Source organism: Trichechus manatus, unplaced genomic scaffold (assembly GCF_000243295.1).
Source record: "Trichechus manatus latirostris isolate Lorelei unplaced genomic scaffold, TriManLat1.0 scaffold00011, whole genome shotgun sequence".
In the NCBI taxonomy this organism is placed as follows: domain Eukaryota; kingdom Metazoa; phylum Chordata; class Mammalia; order Sirenia; family Trichechidae; genus Trichechus; species Trichechus manatus.
The window spans coordinates 32,214,298-32,225,368 of NW_004443947.1; the positions used below are offsets into that span (position 1 = coordinate 32,214,298).

Here is an 11,071-nt window from a genome sequence, read left to right on the forward strand (position 1 = left end):
TCTTGAAAGGCAGGAGCACTTTGAAATTTAAAAAGAGGCACCAGAGGGAAAGAAAAGGAACAGCTGCGTCTGAAAATGATGGCCCATTTCAGGGCTCCTCTTGGCTGGCCATGAGGCAAACTTGGTCCCTCGTCCCCTGCTGATAAGGGCATCCCGGGCTAAATACTGATATGCTGCGTAAATATATTTCTCAATCTGTCTTTGCTCAAAGCCTCTAAAACCACACCCAGGCAGATCACTCAGGCTGCACTGAAAGATGGTTCTGATCGCCAGGGCAGCTGGCAAGCTTCTCAGTGTCTGCTAACAGCTGTTCTCCACAATGAAATGTTTATTCTTAAAACATTGTTCCTCAGGACACACCCCGTGACAGCTAGCTTTTCTGGAAGTATTTCAGCATGTCTCAGTGTTTCCTTACAATGCATCAACCAACCTTTACTGTTATAGATTGAACTTTAACTGTGTCCCCCGAAAATATGTGTTGTACATCCTAACCTCTATGCCTGTGGTTATAATCCCATTTGGGAATGGGTTGCCTTTGTTATGTTAATGAGACAGGATTAGTGTAGAGAGTGTCTTAAATCAATCTCTTTTGAGAAATAAGAAATTAAACAAGCAAGTGAAAGAAGCAAGAGGTGGGGGAAGAGAAATGCCAAGCCACAAGAAGACTGCCCAGGAGGAGGAGCTCCGAAGGGTCAAGGATCTTCCTCCAAAACTGACAGAGAGAAAGCCTTCTCCTAGACTTCGCACCCTGAAATCAGACTTCTAGCCTCCTAAACTGTGAGAAAATAAATTTGTTTGTTAAAGCTACCCACTTGTGGTATTTCTGTTATAGCAGCACTAGACGACTAAGACAGTTGGAGTGAAGCACAAAACGTTCCCGATATCCCTGATCCATCAGATGCTCTCTCCTTCAAATCAGACCTGTACCTGCCAAGCAGAGACACAGCAGACGCCGGTAACCAAATGCAGATTTTCGTCCTCTTCCCACCTATTTGGACTAGTTTAAGGTGAATGGAATGGATAGTTGGCCTTTCCAGGGTCAGGATTTCCACGGAGAAGTGGCGTTTATCATTTAGCTACAACCAAATGATTCAGTATCAGCCTCCATGGGAATTATGGAATCACTGCATCTAACACACAGAATCAAGTTCAAGGCAGCATCCTACTAATCCATACACCTGTGCGGCATTACAGCACTCTTTCCATATATATAATTTGGTCTTCATGACAATCTTGGGGGGGGAAAATAACTATACCTGGTTCTCAGAAGAGAGAACTAAGATAGTGAGAGGATAAGTGATCTGTCCAAGGCCACACAGCTAGAACCAGGTTCGAAGCCCAGTCTTCTAAACTAAGACACTTCTATCCCCTACACCCCAGCTGCCTCCCAATAATGCCATTTTATTCATAAAATGCTTCACAGTCTCACAGTTTAGTCCTCCTTATCATTCAAAAATCATTCCCAGGGTGAGTGTCGTGTGCCAGGTACTGTGCCAGACCCTGGGACACAAGGTGAACAAGGTTGTTCCTGCCCTCACAGGGCTTACAGTTTAGGGAGGTCACGATACAAGTGAGCAGGCAGTAACAACACAACGGAGGAAGAACTAGGATAGCAGAGCACAGGGTGCTAGGGGAGCACAAAGAAGGGGCATCTAACCTACACTTGAAGTTGTGGGGGGTGGAGGGTCAAGAGAAGTTTCTCAAAATGAATGAACTAAGCGAAGCCCTCCTGGCTGAGTAGGAATTAGGTGGGGATGGGGCTAGAGCAGGAAAGGCCTTGGCAGCCATGTTAAGGGTTTTGTCTTTATCTTAGAAGCAAAGGGAAGTTTTTGAAGGGGTTTTAATAGGGGAATGCATGATCAGATCAAGGGCAGTAAGGTGGAAAACAGAGTTAGGGAAAGAGTAAGACTTACGCATGGAGACTAGTCAGCAGGTAGCGCAGTGGGCAGCAGTGAGGGATGGTGGGGGCCTAGGGGATGGCTCCAGCAGTAGACTAGAGTGAAGTGGGCTGATTTAAGAGAGAATCAGGTATATATACGGGATCAAATTGACAACAGCAACTTGAAAGGTTAGATAGGAAGCTTAGGGGACAGTGAGTTTATGTTAATGGGGGAGGAACAGTTCAGAAAAGGGGAGTAGGAATGGTTGCACAACTTGAAGAATATAATCAATGTCACTGAATTGTACATGTAGAAATTGTTGAATTGGTGTATGTTTTGCTATATATATTTTTAACAACAATAAAAATTAAAAAAAAAATAATTAGGAAGAAGAATTCACATTAGGATTCATTACTTTTTTAAAATCTCCAGTGCTCCCAGGCATCCTTCCATCCCCCACCACATACCAGCAGTTGGGCAGGTTGAGGGTTATGCTGCCTTGGATGTGAACTCCAAATTGCAGGTACCCCAGACACCCCAGACTGATGTAGAGGGCGGTGACGATGGCCATCCCACAGTACAGGATGAGGGGAAATTTCCGGGGATCCTTCATTTTGTTTTCCAGGGGCAGAACCTATGAGACAGTAGTGAGAGAGTAGAGAAAGCAGAGAAAAAAAGCAAAATTAATGGCCAACAACAAATTAACATCCTCAGAAAAAAGTAAATTCTTTATCCCAAGGGTTCCCCAGAAGCACATCTGTACTTTACTAGACAGACAAACAAACAAATAAAAGTTGTTTCATTAGAACTTTTACTCTTGGGAGCTAGAGATGGTCCTAGAGCCCATTGTTTGGTGGGGGAGGACTAGGGCCCAGGACTCTTGGCCAGGCCAGTGCTCTGTCCTCTTGCTGTAGGATTCCTGTTGGGTGGGAGTGTCCTCCTTTGCCCCATGAATCAGTTGCATGGCAACCAGGAGGTCCTCTCTCACTCTGCCTGCCTGGCCTGAAAGGGAACGGGATGCTGTGATGGCACAGGGCGGCTCTACCCAACTGAGATCACAGCTCCCTGCTAACCTGTCCAAAGAATGAGAAATGCAGGTCAAGGAAAAGCACCACTATAGTTCCCAGAAACAATGTCCTTCCCTCAGCAGAGGCAGGCAGCAGTGGAGACATGTTAAACCACCAAGTTAGAGAAACTGAGGTCCTGGAGGTAGCATGACTTAATACGCGTCTCAGATCAGGTCCATAACAAAGCCCCATTTCCAGAATCCTATTTCAAACCACTGAGCCTTGCTGCATCCTTCCTCATAACAAAGGGTATTCTTCAACTTTAGCTCAAGCAAAGAAAAACCCAACCCAAACCAAACCCGTTGCCATCAAGTCAATTCCGACTCATAGCGACCTTATAAGGGTAGAACTGCCCCGTAGAGTTTCCAAGGCTGTAATCTTTAGGGATGCAGACTGCCACATCTTTCTCCTGTGGAGTAGCTGGTGAGTTCGAACCACTGACCTTTTGGTTAGCAACCGAGCACTTTAACCACTGTGCCACCAGGGCTCCTAGCAAAGAAAAGGTCCCCTTATAAAGATAAGTTCATTTAGGAACAAAGCAAATGGCAGGTGTGACCATGATGAGGTTCACAACTGCTATCAACTGGCTCTGGAACAAGGAAAATCAACTCAGAGCAATGTCTACCCCACACACTACCTTTGGCTCGTCATTACATCCTTTTCTTTGAGTGCCTGCAGCCATAAGGAGAGTGGTCTATGCCAGCCACACTCCTGCACACAGCTGGTACCGGCACCCCAGGGGCACCACAGCTCTCTCATTCCCTTCAGCTTCAGTGCTCCCCCCGACCCCCGTACCAGCTCAAGGGTCTCAAGCTTCAGTTAATCCGTATCAACTAGAAGTTTCTACATTCATCCTTCAGTTTCCTTCACATCAAGAGTATAAAGAGCCAGAGGGCAGGGAGCCCATTTCCCCTATGTTCTGTCAGACCTAGCTCTGCGGCATAAACACCCAGAGGGGACAATGGACACACCGCCAGCAGCCAGGCATCTTACCCTGACCCACTGAAAACCCTTCAATCCAAATCTAAGAGTCCTAGTAGCAATGTTCCCTCCTACTGTAAAAACAGAAAACACAAAGAAGTCTTAAAGGAACGGATAATGATGTTTACATAATGACTCTGTATCCAAGCCCTGACTAATGAAATAAAGCAAAGAACGGCTTCTGCACAGTGTTGTTAGGGAAAATTGATAGATTTAGTACGTTTCTTAAGAACACAGGGTCTCTGAAATCTTTCCACATTTAATCAACCTCTTCTTTTAAGCCGTTAGTACTTGGAACATTGACTCTTATTGCTGAAATTCAGGCCCATTCCAGCCTCCACCCACCAGCAGGGAAGCCATTTGTGTTTGTGAATAAGGGTGAAACACTCCTCAAGGAAAGAGAAAGGTTGGTTGTCCTCAGAACAATCAATGATCATGACCTAAGGGTGACAGTTCACTCAGAAAGCCTCCCCAATGGTGTTAAAGCCTCAACACATTCCTTCAATACCACCAGCGTGATTCCTCAGTATTTTGACCAAAAAAAAACTGTCTGGCTTCTAGATTTTCAAAAAGTATAAAAGGTGATAGGGAAATCAAACAAGGAAAAAAAGGAATGTCATGGAAGGAGAAGGGTCTTCCCATTTCCCCAGCCCTTGGCCAGCAGAGCAAACAATTTTTCTTGGAGAAGAATTCTGGACCTTTATTATGAAAAATATAAATTAAATTAAATTAGGTACAACTGAGCGGCAGATTCTTCTCTTTAGGAGAATTAGGTGAGGTCACAGCAACAATGACGGGAAGCTAGGCCAGGAGCGAAGGCGGCTCATTTACACACAGAAGATACACTACATCAGTGTTCTACGACAGAGAAATTATTTATACATTTATTAATTTAATAATAAAATCAGTAATATTACAAATAGAAATAAAAATTTAGTTAATGGTTACCATGTGTCAAGGACTGTGCAAAGCACTTTACACATATCATCTCATTTAATCCTAACAACTACTAATTATTCAGTTTACTTTTCAGAAACAATGAAACCTCAGAGAACTTACGAGAGAAGTGTGCAGTGGAGGGGTTTTCAATGTAAACATTTAAAAATTACATACTTTATCTTCAAAAGTTAGAGATGGAAAGCATCAATGGAAATCCCTGAAACGTTATTCCATAACTGGCCAGAAAGTCTCAGAAGATAATTTCTAACAGTATTTCCTTAGCATTCATTGAAGCAGATGTCTAGACCGCCAAGGGCACCAGAGAACACTCGGGCTCAAATCAGCGCAACTCTTACCATCCCAATTCCTTCAAAGGCAAAAATGGCTGTACCGAAGAACAGTGGGTAGGTATTCCAGGACGCCACCAAGGGAAGGTGACTGGGGTTTGGGATTCTCTGAAAGAGAGAAAACACAAAAAAAACAAAAGTCTATACGGAAATTCTACATTTGTACCCGGAATCAGAGGTCACACCCTTTCCTAAATCCAAGATTCTCTGAAGGGAGAAAGCGTGACACCCGACGTATGAACTGGAGGTGTGAAAGCTTTGTACTTTTTTCCCTTCAGGCTGGGAAAACCCCTCTTGCTTTGGTGAAAGACTAGCCCAATATTTTGTAAAAAACTCAAACGTTGGAGCTTGTGTAAAAATACTCACATTATTTTACTCATCCTCAGAAATCTAACCCAAGAAGAAAAAAATCAAAATATGAAAAAAGTTGAACAAAGATATGTAACAAAGTTACTGAAAACAACTTAAATGCTCCAAACAAGTGAAAACAGCTAATTAAGTTACCACACCTCAACTACACCACAGAATATTATGTACTCTTACAAAAGTAAAAACTGGAATAACTGACCAGCACATGTAAAACTGCTTATGAAACAATACTGAGAAAAACATTTTTTTTATAATTTATACATCCACTATGATGACAACCACATAAACACTCCACACAGATAACGCTGGAAGAAAAAGTAGATTTTTAGATTAGCTCTTTTTCTTTTATCTCCTTTTTTTTTTTTGTTTCCATCAATGAGTTTGTACACCAGAAAAATATTATCAATAGACACATGGAATATTTTTAAAAATAGTCAAAGGAACATTAAAAAAAATCAGGCAAACGAAAAAACCAAGGAAATTGTTAACTGCTGGTACAATGTGGGGTTGTACAAGCAAGGACGCTCAACCACAGATCCTACTTGGCTCACCAGTGAGCAACTGTCACCAGGGACAGGCGGCCCTGAGGGAGCAGGGTGGGGCAGGAGGGAGGTGCAGAGGTTGTCCTCTGGGACTGAGACCATTCAGCTGGGACTGAGACTTGATAACAACCCTAGTTCCCATCCCAGCCCTTTATCATGGCAACCACCACAGTCCAACTGCCTGTAGTGGTTTAATGCTAAATGTAGTTGTGTATGGGTGTTTGTGCGAGGTGGGTTCAGTCATTTTGCCTTTTAAAGGCCCACTGGAGTGTAAGAAGGAGCACTGGTGGTGCAATGGTTAAAGTGCTCAGCTGCTAACAAAAGGTTGGTGGTTGAAACCCACCAGCTGCTCCGTGGGGGAAAGATGTGCCAGTCTGCTTCCATAAAGATAACATCCTTGGTAACGCTATGGCAGCAGTTCTACCCTGTCCTATAGGGTTGCTATGAGTCGGAATCGACTCCATGGCAATGGATTGGGGAGTGTGAGAGCTCTAATTACAAAGTTATGTACAAAGGTCTAATTACAAAATTATGTTGTTATTCACTCTTCCTTGTTTTGATTTAATTTGCCAGAGGTAGGGAAAGAAACTCTCTGGAATGAGCTCTCATGCATTCACAGGCCCTCCTCCCAGTCCCGTAAGAAATGAGACATGGATACTATCTATTTTATGCTTTTAAAAATACTAATGCAGAAGAACAGTCAATATCTGCCATCCACCTGACTTAGCATGATGAAGAAAAATAGTAATACCCACTGAGTACAATGCTAATCTAAATTTATTATACCATTTCCTCAGTACAGGAAGTCTCTGCTCTTTAAAATCCACTGTTCGCCTGGAAATCACATCAGTGAGTAACCAAATCGCTGCAAAGCAGACTATGTGGAAATGAGGGACTGCTCACCTGTCAGAGTGACTAGAATGAAACCAGTCGCTACACCCAGTGTTAGCCAGGGCAGGAAAACAGACACTCATACATACTGGGGTAGGGGGTATATAGAAAATTGGTAAATAGCTTTTGGAAAAAGCAACTTTGGAATATAAAATATTCATGCTCATCAGCAAGTTCACTTCTAGATAAATATCTTAGAGAAATATTTATACATGTCCACAAGGAAGAATTTATAAGAATACTCACTGTTGTAATACTGAAATAATACTAAAAATTATAAATGACCTGACAGTTCACTGATTGGGACTGGTTAAAGAAACTAGGGCACATCTATTCTGTGTAATACTATGTAGCAATTAGAAAGAATAAGATAGAGCCAGGTGGAGCAACATGGAAGGCACTGTCAGGATAAAAGGCAGGCAGATAAACAATGCATAGAACAGTTTTTAAAAAAAGTTATGTCAAAAACACACAAAACGAACCATATTACTTCTCTGTATACTCATATAGTGTGTAAATGCATTCACAGGGTCTGGAAGCTGACAGTCCAATTGGACAAAGTGATTGCTGAGAGGAGGAGACTTGGTTTGAGAATGTGGTATTCAAGAGGTACTTGGATTATGTGCATTTTAATGAGTATGTACTTACGAACTGAAGTCCTTGGGTGGTACAAACAGTTAACATGCTCAGCTGCTAACTGCAAGGCTGGAAGTTCGAGTCCACCCAGAGGTGCCTTAAAAGAAAGGGCTGGTGATCTACTTCCAAAAAAATCTGCCACTAGAGGGAAAAACACTTAAAAGACAATAGATAAGCGGTAGCTTTGGTGAAGGGTAAGACAGTACACAATACTGTGGAAGCCAGCACAACTTGTCCAAGGTGAGGTCATGGAAGCTCCACAGACAGATCCAAACTCCCTGAGGAACTGAATTACTGGGCTGAGGGCTCTGGGGACCACGGTCTCCAGGACATCTAGCTCAACTGGCATAACATAGTTTATAAATAAAATGTTCTACATTCTACTTTGGTGAGCAGCGTCTGGGGTCTTAAAAGCTTGTAAGTGGCCAGCTAAAATACTCCACTGGTCTCATCCTTTCGGGAGCAAGAGAAAATGGAGAAAACCAAAGACACAAGGGAAAGATTAGTCCAAAGACCTAATGGACCCCAACTACCACAACCTCCAAAAGACTGAGTCCAGCACAATTAGATGGTGCCTGGCTGCCACCACTGACTGCCTTGACAGGGATCACAACAGAGGGTTCCAGACAGAGTTGGAGAAAAATGTAGAACAAAATTCTAACTCACACACACAAAAAAGACCAGACTTACTGGTCTGACAGAGACTGGAAAACCCCGAGAGTATGGCCCCTGGACACCCTTATAGCTCAGTAATGAAGTAACTCCTGAGGTTCACCCTTCAGCCAAAGACTAGACAGGCCCATAAAACAAAACGACATTAATGGGGCACACCAGGCCAGGGGCAAAGACAAGAAGGCAGGAGACCAGGAAAGCTGGTAATGGGGAACCCAAGGTCGAGAAGGGGAGAGTGTTGATATGTTGGGTTGGCAACCAATGTCACAAAACAATATGTGGATTGTTTAATGAGAAACTTCTTTGCTCTATAAACCTTCATCTAAAGTACAAGTAAAAAAAAAAAAAATCTCACTTCTGCGTGACATGGCGCTATAGGCAAAAGCACCATGCCGTCCCTCCACAGGAAAGATCCAAAAAACTAAGCCAAACAGAGAAAATGGCAATCCTGAAACCCTATGCATCAAATGAAGAGATAAAGAACTCAGCCAAGCACCGAATAGAATAAGAAACTGACAGAGAACAGACAGCAAGGAGAGATACATGCAGAGGTCCCCTATCAGCTAATGCAGCACAGATCGACCATCTTGGACTCCTATCAGAGACCAGTGAACAGGGAGTACGGGAAAGCAGCTTCCCGGAGCTTCCAGCAGGAGACAGGACAGCCAGTAACCAGCGATATACGCTTTCCCACTCCTCACCCTTCTTCACCCCCACTTGGCCGCCTCTGCTTCCTGTGGCCACAGTTTCTTGGCCAGGAAGCATCGGCTTCACGCTAGTGTCGCTTGGATTCCACCTGCCCGCACTGGCCAGCTCCCCAGGTGCCATTTGCTGGCTGCTGGTGTTGCTTTTTTCTGCTCTTTAGATTTCCTCTTCCTTATCTCTCACTGCCTCCCCCTCGTTTCTCTCAAATACCTGGCTCCGTGCGCCATTTTTGCTTCTTCCTGAAAGGCTGTGAAATGCTGCTCGAATGTGAGACTGCTTCCCGGCCCATGCTGCCACGCTGGTGGGATCCTGGGGCTTTTTGTTTGTTTTGAATTGTTTGTTTGTTTGTTTTCTTTCTCTTTTCTCGTTCTAGCCAGGCAGTACTGCGCGCCTTAGGACCTTCCATCTCAGTTTGCGCAGACGCACAGAGGGATCCCTGAGGGCATTTCTTTTTTCTTGTTTTTTTTTTTTTCTGTTTTCTGTGGGGTTTTCTTGTTCTTTTTTTTTTAAATTTGATTGTTTTCTTTTCTTTTCCCTCTTTTCCCCTTTTTCTCTTTCTTCATTACTCAGTTTCTTGTCTCTTTATACTTTCCATCTCTTCCTGCCCCCTGAATACCTGGCACTGAGTGACACCTCTACGCCTTCTAGCCAGGCTGTACTTTATGGCCTGGGAGCAACTTCCCCAGACCTTGTAACCACACCAGTGGGATCCCTGGGAGCTTTGCTTTTTTTTTTTTTATAATTTTTAATTATTCATTTTTTCTCTTCTTCATCTCCTTTTTGTTTTTCTCCATTTCATAGTCTCTCATCTCTCCACTTCAACAGCAAGCTCCCCTAGCACTCTTTTTTGTTTGTTTGTATGTTTTTGGCTCCTGTTCTTCTCTCCTCTCTCTCATACCCATGTTAACTCCACACATCACATTCTCCCCCCTCTGTACCTGCACCATGCACTGAACATCACACCACCAAGCAGCACAGGCACAGCCTACCAGAACCTGCCCTGCACTGATTACTGGCCCGCCCTGGTGTACATAGTAAGTGCCACAAACAACCCATCCCAGCAACTCCTCTTCAGCTAGACCTGCCCTGCTGTACCATATCTGAGCAACTGACCCTGCCAATTAGAGAAGGAGGTGAAAAGTATCATGCCCACATATGAGCAAACAACAAAGAACACACAGCCCGCCTGCTCAGACATAGCCAAATAAAACAAAAAAACTGGATGAAACAAACAAATCTACAATCACTAAAAAAGAAAAATAACTACCAAGTGCCCCAAAGACAACAGACAATATCAAAACATTTACAAAAACAGGACAGGATGGTTTCAGCAGGTGTCCAAAATAAAACACCAGATGACTTTCCAGCAGAAGAAAAGGCACTAGAACTACCTGATAAGGAATTCAGATCTCTAATATTCAGAGCTACCCAAGAGTTGAAGCAAAAAGCGGACAAAAATGAGGAAAAAAATAGACAAATTCATGGAAAAAACAAATTCATGGAAAATACGGACCAAAAAAATGGAAGAATTCAGGATAATAATGCAGGGCCAAAATGCCAAAATAAATTCACAACTAGGAATCATACAAAAACAACAATTAGAAATCCAAAAGATAAACAAGATTTCAGAAACAGACAGTGTCATAGAAGGGCTGTGCAGCAGGTTTGAAACAGTGGAAGACAGGATCAGCAAAAGTGAAGACAAACACTTGGATAGACTCTGAGGAAAACTCAGAAAAAAGAACGAAGAAAAATGAAGAGACCCTGAGAATTATGTGGGATACAATCAAAAGCAAAAATCTGTGAGTGATCGAAGTTTCAGAACTGGGAGAGAAAACAGAAAACACAGAGAGGATCATTGAAGAACTACTGACAGAAAACTTCCCCAATATCATGAAAGATGAAAAGCTAGCCAGCCAAGAAGCTCAACGAACTCCAGACAGAAAAGACCCCAAACAAAAATCACCAAGGCATATCATAATCACGATTGCCAAAGCCAAAGACAAACAAAGAATCCTGAGAGCAGCTCAAGAAAAACAAAA

The 11,071-nt window shown here is 43.1% G+C and overlaps 1 protein-coding gene across 1 annotated transcript in view; it reads right to left on the reverse strand.

Annotated features, from left to right (window-relative positions):
• SLC36A1 (solute carrier family 36 member 1) overlaps positions 1-11,071 on the reverse strand; it is a 50,651-nt gene that overhangs the window by 14,771 nt on the left and 24,809 nt on the right. Inside the window, exons 8-9 of the mRNA XM_004371292.3 lie at positions 5,224-5,322; positions 2,348-2,514 (exon numbers count right to left, since the gene is read on the reverse strand). Of these exons, the coding sequence (XP_004371349.1) occupies positions 2,348-2,514; positions 5,224-5,322 (266 nt within the window). The remainder of the gene's footprint in view (positions 1-2,347; positions 2,515-5,223; positions 5,323-11,071) is intronic.